The following is a 22,008-nucleotide window of genomic DNA, read 5'->3' on the forward strand; positions in this document are numbered from 1 at the left end:
CTTACTGCCTATCCCATTATGAGTGGCTATTTCCCTGGTGTGGCTCAGAGGGAATCCCGGACATGGCCGGGGAGCTGAGCAAGCCGCGGCATGCTTTCTCTTGGCCCGTCCCTTGTCATTTGATCAATTCGGACTCGGTGACTTCTCTGTCCTCTGCACAAACATCCCTCAGTTTATTAGTTACTATAATGACTCACGCACTTGTCTTCAATTCTACGACATTTACTGAGCTCCCTGAATGGGCCAGGCTCTGCTGTGAGCAGGTGGGAGGGCGGACTAGAAGGGGGAATCAGACCTGCGCCTGCTTTCAAGGAGCTTATCGTCCAGGGAGGGAGCGGACCGTGGGGCCTTGGGGTCGGCTAGCGCAGGATGGGTGAGACTCTGGGAGAACATGATCACAGCTGCAATTTTGGAGCCCCTTCTTTGTGTGGCTCTCTGTACTGATCGTTTTATGGACACTCTTGCGCTCAGTACACCCCTGAGGGAAAAGCCTGATCTCTCTTTTATAGGGGAGGGAGCTGAGGCTCAGGTGAAGAGTTTCACCAACGAGGGTACAGGATCTCATATTCAGGACCTCTCTTTCCTAAATGGTATTTATTGCCTCTTAGACCTTCTAGACTGGCCACTTTGATTTACCTTCAGTCACTTTACTTTGTCTCATTAAGAAAAAAAAAAGATTTTATTTCTTTCTTTGAGAAAGAGCATGGGCAGTGGGAAGGGGGAGAGGGAGAAGCAGGCTCCGTGCCAAATGGGAAGCCCAATGCGGGGCTCGATCTCAGGACCCTGGGATCATGACTGGAGGCAAAGGCAGATGCTCAACCAAGCATGCCACCCAGGCACCCCTAAAAATTTTATTTTTTTTTGAGTAATCTCAGCATCCAACGTGAGGTTTGAACCCACAACCCTGAGATCGAGTTGCACATTCTACCGTCTGAGGCAGCCAGGCACCCTCACCCTCAGACACTCAATCTGTCCCTTGTGGTCCCAGGTTCTAGGGATACCACAAGCTACCAGAAGAACACCATCCAAATCCTCAGTGCCCAAATCTCCATTCTGGTTCTTTCCTGCCATCCGGCAGGTCCCAAGCTCTTCCTTCTGCCTGGAAGGCCCTCCTGTGCCCTGTGTCTCCCCACACCCTTCATCCCATGGCTGATTCTTTTGTATCCTTCAGGTCTTTGCTCCACTGTCCCCTCTTTACAGAGCCAATCCTTAACTGTGCACTGGAATGCTCTCTGTAACTAGCACTTGCTGTATTTTGTAATTACAAGTTGATGTGTTGCTCGTTTGTTGGCTGTAACGTGCCCAAGGGCAGGAACCATGTCAGGTTTTTTCACTGACAAACACCCCAGAGCTGGTGTAGAGAACGGAGTGTGTTGGTTTCAGTTTACACTCTTGGGTATGCATGAAATACTGAGTTAGGACATTCTCGAAACCTTTTATTTCAAGGCCCACTGGCAGGATGCCCTGACCTCACTCTCCCCATCCCCCACCTGTTAGGGGCATCTCCTGCTTTGCTGATGAGGCAAGACAAGGGGTCTAGGACAGCTTCCGGCCTCTCCCCCACATCTGGCCAAGACACTGCATGTCTTGCTAACTATTTCTTTTTCCTCCTCTGCAAACCTTCCTAGTTTTCCTGAGGCTTTGGCTCTGGGTGAACAAAAGACAAAAGACAAAAAGACTTACGGGTTTCTGTTCTATCCATTCTCAAAAAACAACACAATTCAAAGCAGGCTTCCTGATCGGGTGGTTGGGGAAGCAGAGAGAAATGACACAGATTTTTATGTCAAAATGTCAGTCCGGCCACAAAGAATCCGTGCATCCGAGCTGAAAGGTGGGCTCTGCAGGAGTGAGAGAATCTCCTGGGATAGGCAGTGCCCTCCCGAGATTGGATTGTTTCAAATCTGAGTCCAGGTTTACTGAGGGACACCGGTGAGGATGGGATAACCACCGCAGGCCAACAGCAAGAGTAAATAAGAATGACCTTTGTTGAGTGTCTGTTCTGTGCCAAGCATTGAACTGGTATGTCATTTTATTTTTATTTTAGTCTCTCTAACTCCAGAGTTGGGGCTCTTTCTCCAGTCCTGTTATGTCTCTTGTAAAAATAAGGTCTTACTCACCATGAGGCCAGTCAACAGCAAATGGCACTGGGTGCTGAGCAATGAGGAGCAGTGAGGGGATACTCTTGGCCAGAGGGGGTCCCCAGCCGGTCGGAATGGCAGCTGGGGGCTAAGCCCACGCCCTCCCACCTTCCAGAAACTCCTTAGTCTTCTGAGTGAGGATTACAAATGCAAAGACGGGTCCAATGGCCAAGGAGGGTCAGGATCTACCCTAGTGGAGGTAAAGGCTGCTCTGGATCTCTCTGTCTTCTTGAAATTTGCATGACTAGCATCTTCAGTTTGACAGAAAGACTAAGCTGTCCTTGTAAGTGTAAGGCAATTTCCACTTATTTCATGTGCGTACATTTTATCATTTTTCATATTTTAAGTTACCCGAGGTCTTTTCAGTGCTGTGTCTCTTAGATTTTTTTTAAGGTTTTATTATTTATTTGACACAGAGAGAGCACAAGCAGGGGGAGCAGCAGGCAGAGGGAGAGGGAGAAGCAGGCTCCCCGCTGAGCAGAGAGCCCGATGAGGGGCTGGATCCCAAACCCTGGGATCATGACCTGAGCTGAAGGCAGATGCTTAACCGACTGAGCCACCCAAGCACGCTTGTGTCTCTCAGATTTGTAACAGTAGTGAAGCTAGCGAACATTTATCAAGCCCTTACCTTGTACCAGGCACTGTTTTAAGCACTTCACATGGACGAACTCATTTCATTGTCTCAACAACCCCTTTATTATTACCATTTTACAGATGGGGAATCTGAAGCCCAGAGAAGGTAAATAATTTGCTCAAGGTCATGTGACTGTGCGGCAGCGGGGGCTGGGCTAGGAACTCAGAACCCTTAGCTCTGACATCTCATGCCTAACCACTCCCTTGTACAGCTTCTAGCAGCAAAGATGCAATCTCCTTAAAAAATTCATCTGGAAAGTTAGTATATTTTAGTTTGTGCTGATGGTCTGGGAGGTTGAACAGTTGCAGGAAAAAGCGTCAGGACAGGGTGGTGAGGGCTAGGGGCCCTGTAACGTATGGGGGTACATATTGCACATAAAACCAGAAGCTGCTGGGTTTAATTTAAAAACAATTAAAAAAATTTTTAAGTAATTTCTATACCCAGTATGGGGCTCAAACTTACAAACCCAAGATCAAGAGACATATGCTCCACTAACTGAGCCAGCCAGGTGTCCCTGGGTTCAGTTCTTGGCCAGGCTACCTACAGAGCCTTGGACCATGGGCAAATCACTTCAACTTTCTGAGCCTTTATTTCTCTTTAGCATGTCAAATGGGATTAAGAGACAACCCTCAGAGGGTTGTTGTGAACTAATGAGATTATGGATATCAATGTGGTTTATACCCGGACAGCACTACCTACATTTAAGGTAATGAGGTTATCATTGTGTTAGCATTAAGATTCAGGAATAGAGGGACTTTTTTTTTTTCTTTTTAAAGATATTTATTTATTTATTTATTTATTTATTTATTTATTTTATTTATTGACAGAGAGAAATCACAAGTAGATGGAGAGGCAGGCAGAGAGAGAGAGAGAGAGGGAAGCAGGCTCCCCGCTGAGCAGAGAGCCCGACGCGGGACTCGATCCCAGGACCCCGAGATCATGACCTGAGCCGAAGGCAGTGTCTTAACCCACTAAGCCACCCAGGCACCCTATTTATTTATTTGACAGAGATCACAAGTAGGCAGAGAGGCAGGCAGAGAGAGATGGAGAAGCAGGCTCCCCGCTGAGTAGAGAGCACAATGCGGGACTCGATGCCAGGACCCTGGGATCATGACCAGAGCCGAAGGCAGAGGCTTCAACCCACCGAGCCACCCAGGTGCCCCGAGGGACTTTTTTTTTTTTTTTTTAAGTTTATTCGAGTGATCTCTGCACTCAGCACGGGCGGGGCTCGAACTCAGGACCCCCAGTCATGTGCTCTTCTGACGGAACTAGCCAAGTACCCCAAATAAATAAACTTGAAAAGATTAAGGGATGGAGTTGGTAAGGAGTGCCACAGTAACAAGAGGTTCAAGGAGTACCCAGGCCTGCTAATAAGATGGCCATTCTCCCGGTGCCTGGGTGACTCAGTGGGTTAAGTGTCTGCCTTCGGCTCAGGTCATGATGCCAGGGTTCTGGGATTGAGCCCATGGCTGGTTCCCTGCTCAGTGGGGAGTCTGCTTCTCACTCACCCTCTGCCCCTCTCCCTGCTTGTCTTCTCTTGCTTGCTCTCTCTCTCAAATAAATAAAATCTTCTTAAAAAATATTTTATTTATTTGACAGAGAGAGAGAGAGAGATCACAAGTAGGCAGAGAGGCAGGCAGAGAGGGGGAAGCAAGCTCCCTGCTGAGCAGTAAGCCCGACACAGGGCTCAATCCCAGGACCCTGAGACCATGACCTGAGCTGAAGGCAGAGGCTTAACCCACTGAGCCACCCAGGTGCCCCTCAAATAAAAAAAAATCTCAAAAAAAAAAAAGATGGCCATTCTCTCATGTGCTTGCTCCCAGCTCCCTGGTATTGGTATCTGGGTGGTGTGGTGGGATGGCTCCTGGGCTCTCGGACACCCGGGACAGACCTCAGTGGTGCTGCCTGTGTCGCATGAGCGTTCCGGGCCTCAGCATGCAGGGTGGGGACGTTCAGGTCAGCCTGGGCGGAGGAGGAGGCTTCTGCCTTTGCAGTCGGAGCTTCTACCTTTGTGGTCCCCTTTGCCGTCCCTTTGTCTCTCACACACAGTGACCATTCTTTGTGTATGCAGGGAACACTCTTGTCACAGGAATAAAGACTCTGTCTGGGAACGCTGTCCTGGGGACTGACATGACAGGTGCCGGAGAAGACAACTGGAAAAGCAGGAGGGCGGGACACCTGAGTGGGAATAACTCAAACATTCGAGGATGACCAACCTCATGAGCTGGCGCGAGTCGGGGGTGGCGGTCAGCTTCTCCTCCGGTCCAACCCTGGAGGGAGAGATGAACATGAGCATCCTGAGGGTTCTTTGAGGGGGCTGTCACCCCATCATCCCAGCAACTCGGGAAGAAGGGGAGAGATTTCCAAGGCTAGAGACCAAAGCTGCCGACTCCCAGGCGGGGTCAGAAGTCCCCAACCGGGAAGAGGGTGGGAGCCTGAGATGGTCCAGGAAGACTGTGCTCAGCGGGTTCCCTGGGAAGGGCAGGGGCCTCAGAGGCATGAGTCTCTTTAAGGCAACGGTGTCCAGGGCCCAGTACACTGGGGGTCCCAGGTTGGCAGGACCTTCCTCAGGCTGTATTGGTATTCAAGTAGCTGCTATCCAAGTTCCTCGCCTAGAAGCCAGGGACTGGCTTGAGGGGCCATGAGGAGGACCGAGGTGTCGGAGGTAGACGGGGGAGAGTCCTCTACAATGTTCCGGACTGGGGAAGGCTCCAAGGCTCTTGGGTTTTTGTTGGGAGGTGGGGGCCCTCTGTAAACAATCCTCTAGAGACTCGGCACCCAGCCGCCTGACTCGTAGTGTAAGGGTTTGGGCTTGTGTATGGGCACGTTAGGGCTGCTGTCAAAATACCACAAACTAAGGGGCTTAAACAACAGAGATTCATTATCTCAGGGCTCTGGAGGCCGGAAGGCGGAGATCAAGGTGTCAGCGGGGCTGTGTTCCCTCTGAAAATGCCAGAGGAGGATCTCTTCCAGGCCTCTCTCCCAGCTTCTGATAGTTCCTTGGTTTGTGGCGTGCTGACTCCATCTTCCCACGGAGTCCTCCCTGAGTAGGCGTCTGTGTCCACGTTTCCCCTTTTTATGACTGCACCAGCCATATTGGAAAAGGAGCCCATCCTACCCCAGGACGACCTCCCCTGAACGGCCCCCCGGAATGGTGCTATTTCCATATAAGGTCATGGGATCAGAACTTCAGCATATACATTTGGTGGGGACCCAATTCCAGCCATCCCAGGTGGGTCTTGCCCCCTGAGTTCTGGAGCACAGTTCACACCTCCACTTACACAGCTGACTCTCACCAGCATCTTCTCTCATCTCGTGCTCTCAACGCCTGGTGGGGAGGAGGCCAAGCACATTTCTTCTGATGGAAGAGTCTGGGGGGCAGTTAGATGGCTGTGGCTCCGACAGTCACCTGTACACACACACACAGCCTGCTTCCCAGCTGTGACTGTGGTGGGGTGGTAAGTCTCTCCGCGTGTCTGTTGGGGGAAGGCTGAGATGAGTGTGGGGAGGGTCCAGCCAAGGCGGTGAGTGTTCACAGACCTGCCACCTGCTCTCCCCTCTCCTCGTATGTGGCTTTGAATGTAGAAATCTTTTGGGCTGAGCTGAGATCCAGATGAGGGTGGGGGTGGGAGAGGGTCTATTACACGTCAAAGGTCACAGGGCTAAACCTCCTTCCCACGCAGAGGGGTCCATCATGTCCAGCACCCTGTCTGTCCCCCACACCCCTCTCTGCAGGCGTGGGTTTCCATCTCTGGAGCTGGCTGGCTCACCTTCTTCTGCCCATTAGCTCCCTCCGCAGTTCTGCCCCCACATCCTCTCTGTCTTCCCAAGGATTCAGGGACCTGGCTTCAGCACACAGATTGGGGGCTGTAATGGATGTAGCCTTGTGCTAGGTGCCCAGTTTTCAGCCAGACACCAGAAGATCAAATTGGGATCCAGCAAGTCCTTCCAGAGACCTTTGCCCTTGGAAAAGGAGATGTGATCCCAGGGAGTGGAGGAGGGGAGAGGAGACGTGGAAACTGAGCTACAGAATCTTAGAGCCGGATGGAACCCTGGAACACTCCTACTCCAGGTTCCTTGGGCCACGGAGGGGGAAACCCGGAGGGGAGGTAATGTGCCAAGGTCAAATGTTGGGTGGTGGCTGGTGGCAGAAACCAGGCATCTGAGCCCATATTGGGACGAAAGGGGCAGGTGGTGGGTGCTTTCCGGTGTCTGTGAGCTCCGTTCCCAAGGTTGGAGGGGCTTGTGTGGGCTGGGGGTCGCCTCCAGGACTCCCGAGGGGAGGGAGGGGAGACTAAAAGCAAAGCGGGAGAGCGACCTGGGGATTGTGGGAATGTGGGGCCGTGCACCCGCCCCCAGCCCTGCGTGGGGCGCCCTGGGGAAGGGGCTCTGGGCAGGGGTGAGGGGTGGGGGGTCCTGCGGGGTCCCGCGCGCGGGGGCCGGGCCGGCCGGGGCGGAGTGAGTCACGGCCCGCCCGCTCCCATTGTGCGGCCTGGCGGCGGCGGCGGCGACAGAGCTGCGGAGCCGAGCGCGAGGAGGTGGAGCCCCGGGCTGCGGGCTCCGGCGCCTGCGTCCGCCCGGCTGGCCCGGCTTGCCGCCGCCGTGGGCGACCCCCCGGCCGTGCGGCCCTGCGCGGCGCCAGGCCCCCGAGCACGCGCGGGAGGGAGATGGGGCGCGGCGGCCGGCGCAGGCCCCGCACGCTCCGGAGCCCCGAGGTACCGCAGGGCGGGGCTGGGGCGCGGCGGGCCAGGGCCGGGGCCCCGGGGTGTCGCGGGCGTGGCGGGGCCTCGCCTGGGCAGGCGGATCATCGGGCTCGAGGGGGAGAGGGCGGCGGCGCGAGGCTCCTGACCCCGCCTCCTCCCCCAGGGCTCCCCACTAGGCCCCCGCAGCGCCCCCTTCTTCTCAACCCGGTCACGGGTCCCTCAGTGAGCGAGAGGCTCCCGAGCTGCCTCCCCGGCCATGGCCAACGGAGTGATCCCGCCGCCCGGGGGCGCCTCCCCCCTACCCCAGGTGACTGCCGCGCGCGGAGGTGGGAGAAGAGGAAGGAGGGACCCCAAGGAGGAGAGGGGAGTCCTCTGGCCGACCTTGGGACCCCCACATCCGGGGATGGAGCTGGGCTAAGGGGATGGGGAAAGGGAGGGCCTTTTGGTATTTTTTCAGTTCTCTTGCCTCCTTTCCCCCCAAGCTCTAGGGTCCTGGGAGGCTGACCCAAGGCTGGGGCGCAGGGAGAGGGGATTGTTGAAGATGGAGGCCGCTGGTCTTCTCCACCCTCAGCCAGGGTTTGGAGTTGGGGTGGATGTGGGGCGTTCTTGGGTCAAGGGTCCTTCTTAGAAGAGGCTGTCTGAGCCTGCAGGTCCGAGTGCCCTTGGAGGAGCCCCCTCTGAGTCCAGACCTGGAGGAGGAGGACGATGACTTGGGCAAGACCTTGGCTGTGAGCAGGTTTGGGGACCTCATCAGCAAGCCCCCGGCCTGGGACCCTGAGAAGCCCAGCCGCAGCTACAGCGAGCGGGACTTTGAGTGTGGGTAGCCCGGGGCCCCCTAGTGTGGCCGCCCTCACCACCATCACCTTCATTGCCACCATCACCGTGTTCACCACTGGCTTGGTCACCCAGTGCCATCTTGTGCTGGACGCTGTGCGGGACGCTGTGCTGGGCCACCATGCCATGTTAAGTCATCCTGCCTCACTCACCCATCGCCTGTCCACCCTCCGGGGGAGCCGGGCCCCAGACGCAGAGGGAGACATAGGGAGATGGGCCCGAGGCCTCCCTCGGTGACCTTCATCTTCACCAAGGCTCTGCTGTCCCTCCGGCCCTGCCCTCTTCTCTCTGCCTCCTCACCTCCCTCAGCTCTTCTGACTCTGCCTCCCCCTCCTTGCTGTATCGTGTCTTCCCATGTCCCCCAGCCCCATTTCACAGCCCGCCCTCTCCTTGACTCCCGTTCCCCCGCTCTACCAGGCCTTACCAATGGCAGGACACGGACACAGGTGTTGGGGGGAGCTGGCTCTCGAGGAAGTTCTAGGGTGCCCTTGTTTGAGGCCCTGAGCTAGAATAAGGTGTGTGCCCCTAGGGCGGTGAGGGGGCCCGCTTCTGCCATGGGGGCCCCCAACCGGCTCTCCTGCACCCCCAGTTCACCGGCACACATCCCACCACACCCACCACCCGCTCTCGGCGCGCCTGCCTCCACCCCACAAGCTGCGGCGACTGCCCCCCACCTCTGCCCGGCAGAGCAGGAGGAAGAGGAAGAAGGAGAAAACCTCGGCTCCCCCCTCGGAGGGGACCCCTCCCATCCAGGAGGAGGGGGGAGCTGGAGCGGAGGAGGAGGACGAGGAAGAGGAGGAGGAAGAGGAAGGGGAATCTGAGGCAGAACCTGTGGAACCCCCGCCCTCAGGGTCCCCACAGAAAGCGAAGGTAGGGGTCTGTTCCTGAAGGACGGCTGAGTCCTCAGGGAGGGGTGCAGCGGGGAGAAGAGGATGCTGCAGAGGGGGCCGGGGCTGCCTGGGGAGGCAGAGGGGTGGGGGGCGGTCGGGGGCTGAGCCCCGGTGCAGGAACCCAGGGCACGCTGCTTTGTCCACAGTTCTCCATTGGAAGTGATGAGGATGACAGTCCTGGGCTCTCTGGGAGGGCTGCCGTCACCAAGCCCCTGCCCTCGGTGGGCCCTTGCTCTGACAAGAGCCCCCAGCAGTCAGTCAGGTACTGGCCTCCAGCCCAGCCCAGAGCAGGTCCCAGGCTCCCTTCTGACCCTGGCTACTGTCCCCAGCTCTGACCCTGGAGAAGAAGAGGGGAGTTGAGGAGAGGGAACAGAGGAAGGGGGGAGGGGTTCGTCCTGTCTCTGTCCATAGGGTTGACAAGGAGAAGAGACAAGGTGTCATTAGAGAGGAGGACAGGGATAAAAGTGGAAGACAGACAGGAAGTGGGGGTGGGGCGGTGAGATGGGGACAGGGAGGTAGAGGTCAGCTTCCTTCTCTGTCCAGAAGGAGTCTGTGTCTAGCACCCAGGGGGCTATTCCAGGCCCCACCCCAAGCTGGGGGAGGACAAAGGAACCCCCTAACCTGGCCCATCTCCACCGTGGTTCCCTGTCAAGTCCAAGGCTGCCATGGTGCCTCCTCAGCTCCTCAAGCCCCCGGGCCCGGGTCTCCCGAGTCGCTGGGGAGAAGAGCCGGCCGTGGAGCCCGTCGGCCAGCTATGACCTGCGGGAGCGGCTGTGCCCAGGCAGTGCCCTGGGCACCCCAGGTGGCCCGGAGCAGCAGGTGCCCACTGACGAGGCCGAGGCCCAGATGCTGGGCTCCGCGGACCTGGATGACATGAAGAGTGAGTGACATACTGTGGCAGTGGCAGCCCCCCTGGCCCACCCCCATGGGCGCTCCACAGGTGGGGAACCTAGGAGAAGCTCTGTGTTCTCCCCAACCCGGTGCTGAGTCCCCTCTGCAGTATCCCTGTCTGCTGGAATGTGGCTAGGGACAGGGAGCTCACTACCTCACCAAGCCACCTCTCTGGTTGCCAGAGCTGAGATTTCCCTTCGTGACACCTCTGCCCTTCTGTCCTGATTTTGTCCTCTGAGTCACCCCCCGAATAAGGCAACCCCTCCTTCCACGTGACCTTTGCAGACATTATGTCCCCCTCCCCCCAGGGCTCCTCTTCTCAGGGCAAACTCTTTTTGTCGTCTTCACGCCAGGCCCCTTGAGGGTGAGCCACTCTTCTGGGTCCCGCTTCTCCCTACATCGGGGTCCCCTGACTTGTCGCACCACCCTCGGCGGGGCCTGGCTGTGATTGTGGCACATTCCTTCCATCTTATCAGTGCCCTGGTTTCTGTGCCACCTGTCATCACTCACGGGGCTCTGTGCCCAGGCTGGGGGCATCACTGACCCCACCTCCCTCCCCCTGGGAAGCACAGTGTGTGGGCGGGGGTTGGTGGGGAGGGCTCTGAGCTCAGTACGTCATGGAAAGTTGCCAGGGCCTGAGGACAGGGACAGGAACAATCCGATGGCAGCAGTGGGGTGGGGTGGGGGGGTCAGGGGAGGGCGTGTTTACAGACTCAGGGTGGGGGTTGGAAGCAGCAGGGAGCCAGCCCAGGGCCGTGGGGAGTCTGGAGGCTTGGGTTGAACAGAGACCACTGATCCAGGCTCCCACCTTTTAGGAGAGCCAGGGCTTAGGGGGTGGAGCAGTGGCCAAGGGCTCAGCCACCGGGAGAACGATGAGCCTGCTGGAGGAGGTCACAGAGCCCAACAGGGCACTGAGCCCTGGGCCCGGGGACACGGAGGGCCAGGGCCCTTGGATGGCCCCGGCCCCCAGCCCTCGAGACTCGCTGGCCTCAGAGGACTTAGAAATGTTGGTGCTGGACCTTGAGGACGGTGATCTGTGTGAATCCCTCCAGGGCCAGCTGAGCCCCATGGCCGGGGAACCAGCCTGTGAGTAAGCGGGCCACCGGCCTCTCTGTGGCTGCTGGCCTGGAAGGGGCAAGCAGGGAGGAAGGGCAAGACCTCAGCTTGAGTCAGCCAGATGTGTACCTCTGGGGGAGACCTGGGTGCCAAGAGAGGGCATAGGGAAAGGACTGGGGGCCTGGTGACTTCATGTAGGTCCTGGTGCTCTGGAATGAGAGGCAGTGGCCATGGTGGAGGTTGGGCAACCGGGGCTTGGACCGAGTTGGGATTTGCCTTCTTACAGTGGCTTAGCCAGTGGTCCCCTGTGTTCCTATGGAATTGTCATTCCCCTTCTCTGGGCCTGTGTCTCTTTGTCTGTGACATGCCTGTGCCGGCTTATGTGGTTGTGTGGACATGGCCCCTGGCTGGCCAGGGCAGGGGGCTGGAGGGCTGGCTCGACCATGAGGTCCTGAGCTGGACCCCCAGGACCACCAAGCCTGCCTGGCCTGTAGGTCACCGGCTGGAGGACAACCCTGGTGTGCGGCGGCACCTGGTGAAGAAGCCCTCTCGGACGCAGGCCGGGAGGGGCAGCCCGGGGGGCTTGGCCCCAATCCTGCGCAGGAAGAAGAAGAAGAAGAAGCTGGATCGGAGGCCTCATGAGGTACAGGGACCTGAGGGCTGGGCCTCCGTTTCCCGCCTTCCCCTCCTTCCCCCTACCCCCCCACCCCCGTGGGCCGCAGACCCTCACCCTGGGCTCCTGCCTCACTCAGGTGTTCGTGGAGCTGAACGAGCTGACGCTGGACCGCAGCCAGGAGCCCCACTGGCGGGAGACGGCGCGCTGGATCAAGTTTGAGGAGGATGTGGAAGAAGAGACAGAGCGCTGGGGGAAGCCCCACGTGGCCTCGCTCTCCTTCCGCAGCCTTCTGGAACTCCGGAGGACCATCGCCCACGGTAGGGACCCTGCAGGCCTGGCCCTGGGCTGTGTGCCCTCTTCGCCGGCCGTGGAGTTCGGCTAGCAGCAGGCTGTCCAGCTTGGGGGATGCTGCTCCCCGGGGGCCGGTGTCCAGGCAAGGTCTGGCTGCCACCTTGGAGATGGGGAGTCCGAGCCCCTGCTGGAGGGGCCAGGCTGTGCTGCTGTAGGCTCCCGTCCCCACACCCAACACTAACCAGCGACTCCCCTCCCTGGTTCGCTCCAGGTTCCCTCTGCACATCCCTGTGTCTGGCTCGTTGGTGCCAGATGTCACTGAGTACCTGCTGTGTGCACTGAGGGCTGGGTCACCCGGCATGTCTGCCTGCCCTTGGGGAGCAAGGCGACAGGGGTGGCTTTTTCTCTCTGATGGGACCCTCCCCAACCTGTGCCCCCAGGAGCTGCCCTCCTGGACCTGGAACAGACCACTCTGCCGGGGATCGCCCATCTCGTGGTGGAGACCATGATCGTGTCTGACCAGATCCGTCCGGAGGACAGGGCCAGCGTCCTGCGTACCCTCCTACTGAAACACAGGTGCCAGTGTGGGGGGCCTCGGTCGGGGCATTCTTGTGCCTGTGCTCTTCCAGGATCATGGACTCTCCTGTGCGGTTTTCTAGCCTCTGCTTGAATAACCCCAGTGATGGGGAGCTTATTACTCTTTCACTCTCGGACAGGACCAGCCATTAGAAAGTTCTTCCTTCCACGGAGGGAGGAGGGACGGAGGCCTTGACCCTCCCGTTTCTCTGCCTCTCTCCCTAACCGGCCTTGCTCCTCTGCCCTCTTCACAGCCATCCTAACGATGACAAGGACACTGGCTTCTTTCCCCGAAACCCATCCAGCTCCAGCGTGAACTCCGTCCTAGGGAATCATCACCCGCCCCCCAGCCACGGCCCTGATGGTGCAGTGCCCACCATGGCTGATGATGTGGGGGAGCCAGCCCCACTCTGGCCTCATGACCCTGATGCCAAGGAGGTCAGTCGCCTTGCTCGGACCTGGGCTGGGGGACTGTGGGGGCTTCTGGTTTCTCTGGAGGCCGCCACTGGCTTCCGGGAGTGGGTTAGGGAGGTTGGATGGCTGGTACCCTGTGGGGGATGTGGGGGGACCTGTAGGAGACACGCATGAGGGCCCCTGCCCTAAAGAACCAGGAGGTTAAATGGGGTGATATGGCAGACCCAGGGGACCCATTTCAACAAGACAAGGTAGAGGTGGTGGCGGGCAGCTTGGGGTGGGGGTCGACAGCCTGAACAGTCTCCTCTCGGTATGGGGTGCATCACAGACAATCCCTTTCCTGGCTGGGGAGGGAGAAAAGAGGCCCCCCTCTGGGGGTCAGAGGGCAGAGTCCAGGGCTGGAGCAAGGGATGGGAAGGCCTGCCACGGCCTCCGGTCAGGGTCCCAGCCCTATTCCAGTTCTGCGTCCTCAGAAGCCTCTCCACATGCCTGGGGGAGAAGGTCACCGGGGAAAAAGCCTGAAGCTGCTGGAGAAGATCCCCGAAGATGCTGAGGCTACTGTTGTGCTTGTGGGTGAGGAGGAAGGGGGTCCTGGGCGTGTGGGCTTCCCCTGCGCTCTGCTTGTCCTCAGCTCCGGCCTGCAGGCTCCTTCCAACCCTGTTCAGGCCCCCAGTGCATCCCTGCCTTTCCTCATTGCCTGTCTCGTCCCCAGCTCGCTCTTTCTCAGTTCTCTGCTTCCTGTTCGGTTTTCCACTGTCTTAGACTGCCGCTAGTCCACAGAGCACTTTTGTGAGAATTAAAGAGAAGGACTCCTTCTCGGAGACTGTTAACTTTTCTCTACTCGTAAATAATAATAAATTTACAAACGTATACACGAATAGGGTTTCTTTAGATTGGGCTTTATTTGTGCAGCACACCACCTGCTCAACTGTACAGGGTGGCCCCAGATGTTTTTCTCTGGGTCCAGCCTGGAGGGCTCCTCTTTGCTCAGTGCCCGGTGCCTTACTCTCCGCCCAGGGTGTGTGCCTTTCCTGGAGCAGCCGGCAGCAGCTTTTGTGCGCCTGAATGAGGCCGTGCTCTTGGAGTCTGTGCTTGAGGTCCCTGTGCCTGTGCGCTTCCTCTTTGTGATGCTGGGTCCCAGCCACACCAGCACTGACTATCACGAGCTTGGGCGCTCCATTGCCACCCTCATGTCTGACAAGGTGGGTCCTGCAAACTCTGGGCTGGGTGCTCTAGGCCCGTTCCCCCGGGGTCCTCCTTTTCCCCTGTCACTCACTGCCTACATTCCTGGCCCTGGAGGCCTTTCTGGGTAGAGGCAGCACTCTGGAGTGGTGAGGGAGGGAGCTGTTGGCCAAGGGCAGAAAAGGGAGCCTGGGTTGGGACTGTGAGAAGGGGAGGTGGTTGAAGGGGGAGAAAAAAAGCCCAGATCCCCAAATCTTGGATGTGACCTAAGACTGGAAAGGGAGGGCTGGATATGTTGGTTTTTGCTGTGGCTTCTCTCAGCTGGGACAGGAAGGTCCTTTAGCCAGGGGCGATGTTGGAAACGCTAACTGACCAACCCGGGGCGGGTGGGAGCTCTCTGGACAAAATGATTCTGGGGGCCCCTGCTATGCCTGGTGTTGCCCATTTAGTTGTTGCATTGTGGAAAAGTCTGCAAGCTCCTAGGGGAATAGAAGGCACTCAGAGTTTCAGGGCTGTGGCCAATTGTGGGCAAGCGAGGACGTGAGTCAATATTTTATTTTATTTTATTTTTTATTTTTTTTAAAAGATTTATTTATTTGACACAGAGAGAGATCACAAGTAGGCAGAGAGACAGGCAGAGAGAGAGGGGGAAGCAGGCTCCGCATTGAGCAGAGAGCCCGATGTAGGGCTCGATCCCAGGACCCTGAGATCATGACCTGAGCCAAAGGCAGAGGCTTTAACCCACTGAGCCACCCAGGCACCACATGAGTCAATATTCTGACAGTTGGACTAGGCCTGTATATGTGGCCAGACACCCACCTTGCCTCTGGGTCGGTGACGGCCTAACACCTCCTCCTTGAAGCCCTCCCAGGGGCTCTCTGGATGCTTAGTCCTTGCCTCTCCTGCCTCCAGCTGTTTCACGAGGCTGCCTACCAGGCAGACGACCGGCAGGACCTCCTGAGCGCCATCAGTGAGTTCCTGGATGGCAGCATCGTGATCCCTCCATCCGAGGTGGAGGGCCGTGACCTGCTGCGCTCCGTGGCTGCCTTCCAGCGGGAGCTGCTGAGGAAGCGGCGGGAGCGTGAACAGACCAAAGTGGAGATGACCACCCAGGGAAGCTATGTGGCCCCCGGGAAAGGTCAGACCCTTTGGGGCCCGTACCCCGCCCTCCCGCCCACTGCAGCTCCTAAGGTCATGAGCCCTAACTCCTGTATGCCAGCTTCCAGTCCCTGATGGGGAGGATTGAGCCCAGAGCCCCCCAGTAGGAGGGGGTGGTCTGGGCTCCAGCAGCTCCTTGCACCCCCCCAGAGCTGTCAGTGGAGCTGGGGGGCTCCGAGGCAACCCCTGAAGATGACCCCCTGCTGCGGACTGGCTCGGTGTTTGGGGGGCTTGTGCGAGATGTGAAACGTCGGTACCCACACTACCCCAGTGACCTGCGAGACGCCCTGCACTCCCAGTGCGTGGCAGCTGTGCTCTTCATCTACTTCGCCGCCCTTAGCCCTGCCATCACCTTCGGGGGGCTGCTAGGTGAGGGGCAGGGGACCCAGTGTCACCTGCAAGGTCTGTGGTCAGGGGGTCTCAGGCATCACTTTTGCAGGGGGGCTATACAGTGAGAGGGGGCAGGAAGGGTGCAAGGGGTCGGGGAGCCTGTGACTGGAGGTGGGGGTGGACGGGGGGAAGGTGGGAGGGTGCGGCTGGGGAGTGGGACCTGTCTATTGCCTTACGGGGCTACTCTGTCGTAGTTGGGTCCCCAGGTCAGGGTAGGCTAGATGAAGAGGAGGGGCTGGGTAGAAGGAGCCAGGCCAGGACCCTCCCACTGACCCTTGCCTGCACCAGGGGAGAAGACTGAGGGGCTGATGGGTGTGTCGGAGCTGATTGTGTCCACCGCGGTGCTTGGCGTCCTCTTCTCTCTGCTGGGGGCCCAGCCGCTGCTTGTAGTTGGCTTCTCAGGGCCATTGCTGGTCTTCGAAGAAGCTTTCTTCAAGGTGACAGCCCTCCCCTGCCCCTCCCCAGGGATCTCATGTCCCATCTCTCGGCCCAGATAATGGGGTCCCTGCAGTCTCTCTCCTCCTCCTCCTTTAGAGTTCACCCCGCCCGCCCCCACTCCAGCCCATCCCATGGGGCCCGATGTCTAGGGCAGACCACTGTGGTTAACCGCACCTCCCTCCTGGCCTCCAGTTCTGCCGAGCCCAGGACCTGGAGTACCTCACCGGCCGGGTGTGGGTTGGCCTCTGGCTGGTGGTCTTTGTCCTTGCCCTGGTGGCCGCTGAAGGCAGCTTCCTGGTCCGCTATATCTCACCTTTCACCCAGGAGATCTTCGCCTTCCTCATCTCACTTATTTTCATCTACGAGACCTTCCACAAGCTCTACAAGGTGGAGATCCAGAGAGGTCTTCGGGGTGGACATGGGTGGGGGCTGGGTAGCACCCTGGGGAGGGGTGCACGGCAGTGGGGCGGCGTGGAGCACTGGGAGCAGAGGGGACAGGGAGGAGGGCTCCTCTGGGTGTGGGTGTGGGGGGGGCGCGGGACACCCTGAGTAAGGTCAGAGCTGCCAGACAAGGAGTCGGAGCCAGAGGTACAGATTAGAACCCCAGCAGGATTCAGCCAGTATGTGCTTGTTGGGGGGCACTCTCAGTGCTGTGGGGCTCCTTTTGTAGAGGAGTATGTGTACATGTGTGTGTGTGTATGTGTGTGTGTGTGTGTGTGATGCAACTTGATGTCCTGTGACCCTGTTGCCTGGTCAGGTGTGGGAGGGGTCAGCGCTCCCCCTCACAGTGGTATGAAAGTAAGTTGATAAAATTGTGGTCACCTGCTCAGGGGAGTGCTAGGGCAACCTTGTAACCCACACAGGTGTTCACGGAGCACCCACTGCTGCCATTCTACCCCCCTGAGGGGGCTTTGGAAGCTGGGCTAGAGCTGAATGGGAGTGCTGTGCCCCCCACCGAGGGGCTGCCTGGCCCTAGGAACCAGCCCAACACGGCTCTGCTGTCCCTCATCCTCATGCTTGGAACCTTTCTCATTGCCTTCTTCCTGCGAAAGTTCAGGAACAGCCGCTTCCTGGGAGGCAAGGTGCGTGGCTGAGAAGGGGTGGGGGTTCTCCATGGGTTCCCCTGGGAGTTCGTCATCACAGCCAGTCTTCGCTCCAGAGGGGCGCTTTCGCCTTCTCCCGGTCAACCCATGAACCTAAACCACATCTGTGCCGTCCCTTCCCGGTCAGAAGCTTCAGCGAAGTTTAACCAGGCCAGGAATGCTGTCTTGAGCTGGGTGGCACCTGTGGGATTTAGAAGGACAGGTCAGGGGATTTCTGGCTCCAGACCTGAGAGAGTGGGGAGTAATAAGTCTCCATGTTTGTCTCCTGACCCTCACTTCTGCCTTTTGCTCCTTTCCCCCCACTGGCCACTCCCAAGGCTCGCCGAATCATTGGGGATTTTGGCATCCCCATTTCCATTCTGGTGATGGTCCTCGTGGATTACTCGATTACAGACACCTACACACAGGTGAGCAGGGCCCGCCTCCCTCCAGCGGGGGCTTCTCACCCGAGTCTTGGGAGGGAGGCCACGACACGTCCCCATTGCCATAGTGGTCATGATCACAGGCAGAATTCAGCCTTTTTAGTGGAGGGCTGACCTGCTGGGGCCATGCTGGGGTGGCGGGCTGGGGACAGCTGAGCGGTTCAGCGGATGAGGTCAGTCAGGGGGTCTGAGGCTATATGTGAGCCTTAGCCTAGACTCCTGGCACGGGTGTGGGGCTGGGGGCCAAAGGACAGTTGGACCTGGGGCTCAGGGAGAAAGGATGTCATTCTCTGTCCGCTACCAAATCCTTGGAGAGACTCTGGGAGATGGAAAACTAATTTCCCCCAAACCTGTTCACATCCAGGTTTCCTGGAGGCTTGGTACTGGGAACACAGAGCTTGGTGGGAGCAGCTGCAACATGGGGTTCTTAACATGGGGAGGCTGTGTCCCTGAACCCCGTCTTCCTTCCCACCATGCAGAAGCTGACGGTGCCCACTGGGCTTTCAGTGACGTCCCCCCATAAGCGCACGTGGTTCATCCCACCCCTGGGCAGTGCCCGTCCTTTCCCACCGTGGATGATGGTGGCAGCTGCTGTCCCTGCCCTGCTGGTCCTCATCCTGATCTTCATGGAGACCCAGATCACTGCGTGAGAGGGCTGGGGGACCCGGTGGGGGAGGCCGGGGAGGAGTGGAAGGCAATAGGATTGGTGGCAGGGGTGGGGCACATGGCCCGGGGCACAGTTTCCCTCCGGGGTTGTGACAGGAGAGCCATCTGTCCCCACTGCCATGTGCAGGGTGGCCGCTGGCAGTCCTCACCACAGTCTGGCACTGTTCTCTCTCACCCAGCGATGCTCCCATGCGTCTCATTTGGGTTAAACCACAGTGTGGTGAGATCTGGCGTCTGGCTTTTGTGGCATTTTAAATATCCACAGTATGAGGTTTTAGCTCCAATTTGCTTCGATGTGAGAACACCACTTTGGGAGCTTGGAAGAGGAAGCTGGCAGATCCCGGGGAGGGCCCTTCAGCCATGCTGGTCCTTACCCCCGACAACGCGGGACCTGCTGCGCATGCCTGGCCCTGCGGCTGGCCTGCCCTCCCCACCACCCAGCCCCGCTTCCCGTCCTGCAGGCTCATCGTCAGCCAGAAGGCCCGGAGGCTGCTTAAGGGCTCCGGCTTCCACCTAGACTTGCTGCTGATCGGCTCCCTGGGTGGGCTCTGCGGGCTGTTCGGGCTGCCCTGGCTCACGGCCGCCACTGTCCGCTCGGTCACTCACGTGAATGCCCTGACGGTGATGCGCACTGCCATCGCGCCCGGGGACAAGCCCCAGATCCAGGAGGTGCGGGAGCAGCGGGTCACCGGAGTGCTCATCGCCAGCCTCGTGGGTGAGAGCACCCACCTCGCAAGGCCCCAGTCCCCGCTCCGCAGACCTGCCTCCTTGGACCCGGTGCCCGTCAGTCGGCTCTCTCTCCTGGGCTGGCCTCAGGTCCCTTCTGGGTCTCCAGTTGCACCCGCTCTCACCCCAACCTGCCTTGTAGCATTCTGAGCCTTTTTACCCTGAGCACTTTCCAGGTTCTCCATCCGGCTCTGTCTTCTCTCGGGCGTAGCGACGAGGCCCAGCCGGTCCCCCTCCACCAGGCCCGTCCATCCTCATGGGGGCTGTCCAAGGGGTCAGGAAGTCTGTGTCACCTCCTCCAGGCCTGTCCATCGTCATGGGGGCTGTGCTGCGCCGGATCCCGCTGGCTGTGCTCTTTGGGATTTTCCTGTACATGGGGGTCACGTCGCTGTCGGGGATCCAGCTGTCCCAGCGTCTTTTGCTCATCCTCATGCCGGCGAAACACCATCCTGAGCAGCCCTATGTGACCAAGGTAGGGCTGGGCAGCATGGAGGTGGGGAGCTGGGGGGTTGGGGAGGGGTCGCAAGGATGCCGGGGCTGGAGAGGGACAGCGTGACTATGGAGGTTTGGGGACCCCAGGAGCTGTGGGTGGGAGCCGGCTGGGCGCTGTGCCGTGAGACCAGAGGCTTGCTCCCCAGGTGAAGACGTGGCGAATGCACCTGTTCACCTGCATCCAGCTGAGCTGCATCGCCCTGCTGTGGGTGGTCAAGTCCACGGCCGCCTCCCTCGCCTTCCCCTTCCTGCTGCTGCTCACGGTGCCTCTGAGGCGTTGTCTTCTGCCCCGGCTCTTCCAGGACAGGGAGCTTCAGGCGGTAAGGGATGCTGCTCAGGGCCCTGGACTCAGGGAGGCCTGGGTTCCAATCCCCACCCCCCCATACCCCCTGCTGGTTGTGAGACGGGAGGCAAGTTCCCAGACTTCCTGAAGTCTCCATTCCAGCTGTGTAAATGGGCGGGTCTACCTTAGAGACATGTGGTGAGGATTGAGACCTGTGTGGGTAAAGCACAGAGCGGGAGGGCTTGGGGTGTAGTATAGCGTAGGACTGCTCCCGATGGCTGGGAAGAGGTACTTGTTGTCGTTCTTATTATCATCTGGAGTGTCCCTGGGGCAGTGACCTGAGGGTTTTTGCCGGAGGGGAGTGTTTCGGGGGGCAGTCCCTCACGGTCCCTGCAGACAGCCTGCAGACAGCGAGGCCCGAGAAGGTCTAGACTGTCCCCCGCCCCGGAAGTGTGGCTGGGGGAACGGGAGGGCGAGCGCCGCCTCCCTGCCCCTGCCGACCTTCTCCTTTCCGCAGCTGGACTCGGAAGATGCTGAGCCTAACTTTGACGAGGACGGCCAGGATGAGTACAACGAGCTGCACATGCCTGTGTGACCCTCCGCCAGTCGGGCCCCTCAAGAGACCATGACACCTTAGTGATCCACACCCGGGCCCCAGGCAGAGCCCAGCCCCGGGGCCAGCGGGGTCCTCCCAACCCAGAGATGTGCCTGGAGCCCCTCACACCACGGCCAGGGTGGCCCGCTGACTCTGCCCCGAGCACTGACCTTGGCTCACCCAGGCCCGTTCACAGACCAGACCGGCACAGACTTTGAGCTCATTATAACCACACTCCTTGTCTTGTGTCTGCCTCACTTTCTTGGTTCCACCCTTGGTCTGCCTGGTCATGCTTATCCAACTGGAATTGGAAGAATTCTGTTTTCAGGGTCATCAAAACCAGGGAGAGGTTTGAGGCAAGGACAATATTCTTGGGGGAAAGGGAGAGAATCAAGACCACAGAAGGTCAGAGCTGGATGTTATCATGACCCCTTGAGTCGTCGCAAGTATAGCTGGGGAGCGGGAGGCTCAGGGTCTGGCTCAAGGTCACATACTGTTAATCTAGCCCCTGCTTGGAAGGGAGAGTGTGGGGGAGGTGTGAGGGAGGAGGTCACTTTGCTTTAGCCATTAGAGAAATCAGTGTCCCCAGTGGCTGTGAGGCTATAGAAGGAAATGGAAAATGTTTTCTTTCCTTGATCCCTGGCATTCCGAGAAGCAGGGACAGTAGCCCAATCCCCTAGACGCCAGGGTGGCGCTGGATTTGGGGTCTCTGGACCATTTTAGATTCTCACGGTTTAAGAGTAGCAGTTTGGGGATTCCTGAGGCCACTCCTTGTGCAACAGTCTGTTCTGCCAGAAATAACCTGGGAGGCCTTGAAGAGGGTGCAAACTGGGAGCCCGTTGCGTCACAGTTGCTAGGCAACCAGTAAGGATGTGAAGCCGGTTGTCCCTGTGTGGCCCCCTGGTGGCCACTCTCGCACACTGCCGGCTCTGTGCCCTCTGGGCAGGAGTCGCACTGCCATCTGGTGGACCCGCTGGATCTCTAGGTCAGAGACCCCATAGGAAAAATTCATACTTCCCTGGAAGACACAGGGTGGGGCGTGGTTCCAGAGAGGTTCCGTGGAGTTACACAGCCCTGGGCGGCTCTGAGCAACCAGGATCCTCAGTCCCACCTTAGGGGGCCCTGCTTCTTCCTTACCCTTTCCCCAGTCTCCTCCTAGTGTTCAGGCCAACGGCTAGAGCTCTGAAGTTGGTCAGCAGAGAGGGGACAGACCACCGTGAGGCTGTTGTGTTTATAGGGAAGAGATGCACCCTTTGAAATGTCCCGGATTGTCATTTAGGTGTGAGCATTTTATTCTCGTTGGCCCCTTTGGTCTCTGGCTACAGGACAGCCTCTAACTTCATTGGGCATTTGGCCCCCTGGGGCTGTGTGAAGACAAAAATCCCTTTTCCTTTACATTGGCCAAGTCCAGGTGGAATTTCACAGGAACTGTGCCAGGAACAGAGAGTCAAGGTGAAACGCAAAAACCTAGAACATAGACCAGCGCAGAGCAGATGATAAACGAGACGGC

The 22,008-nt window shown here is 58.5% G+C and overlaps 1 protein-coding gene across 6 annotated transcripts; it reads left to right on the plus strand.

The window, feature by feature from the left end:
* The first annotated feature begins 6,556 nt into the window (after positions 1–6,556).
* Positions 6,557–20,746, plus strand: SLC4A3 (solute carrier family 4 member 3). Of its 6 annotated transcripts, none has more exons than XM_032354932.1 (23): positions 6,557–6,881; positions 7,639–7,782; positions 8,126–8,291; positions 8,899–9,179; positions 9,346–9,461; positions 9,853–10,079; positions 11,641–11,789; positions 11,899–12,079; positions 12,494–12,629; positions 12,884–13,067; positions 13,517–13,616; positions 14,061–14,245; positions 15,138–15,363; positions 15,534–15,752; positions 16,062–16,210; positions 16,404–16,598; positions 17,075–17,293; positions 17,632–17,721; positions 18,216–18,382; positions 18,864–19,117; positions 19,431–19,600; positions 19,767–19,940; positions 20,421–20,746. In XM_032354932.1, the coding sequence occupies exons 2-23, from the start codon at positions 7,732–7,734 to the stop codon at positions 20,496–20,498; spliced, it is 3,717 nt and encodes a 1,238-aa protein (XP_032210823.1). In that variant the 5' UTR covers positions 6,557–6,881; positions 7,639–7,731; the 3' UTR covers positions 20,499–20,746. The 6 variants fall into 6 exon arrangements, with proteins under 6 accessions (XP_032210823.1, XP_032210824.1, XP_032210826.1 ...); XM_032354933.1 differs by lacking the exon at positions 6,557–6,881 and adding an exon at positions 6,981–7,004; XM_032354935.1 differs by lacking the exon at positions 6,557–6,881 and adding an exon at positions 7,271–7,487 and having other exon boundaries at positions 16,536–16,598.
* The last annotated feature ends 1,262 nt before the right edge of the window (positions 20,747–22,008 follow it).

This window comes from Mustela erminea, chromosome 8, assembly GCF_009829155.1.
Source record: "Mustela erminea isolate mMusErm1 chromosome 8, mMusErm1.Pri, whole genome shotgun sequence".
Classification (NCBI taxonomy): domain Eukaryota; kingdom Metazoa; phylum Chordata; class Mammalia; order Carnivora; family Mustelidae; genus Mustela; species Mustela erminea.

What these genes read in the sequence shown, in the direction of transcription:
- SLC4A3 (XM_032354932.1), top strand. Translation starts at nt 7,732, where the DNA reads ATGGCCAACGGAGTGATCCCGCCGCCCGGGGGCGCCTCCCCCCTACCC. An exon ending in GGACCTGGATGACATGAAGA is followed by an intron (nt 10,080 to 11,640) that starts GTGAGTGACATA and finishes CCTGGCCTGTAG; the next exon opens with GTCACCGGCTGGAGGACAAC. An exon ending in GGCTACTGTTGTGCTTGTGG is followed by an intron (nt 13,617 to 14,060) that starts GTGAGGAGGAAG and finishes CTCTCCGCCCAG; the next exon opens with GGTGTGTGCCTTTCCTGGAG.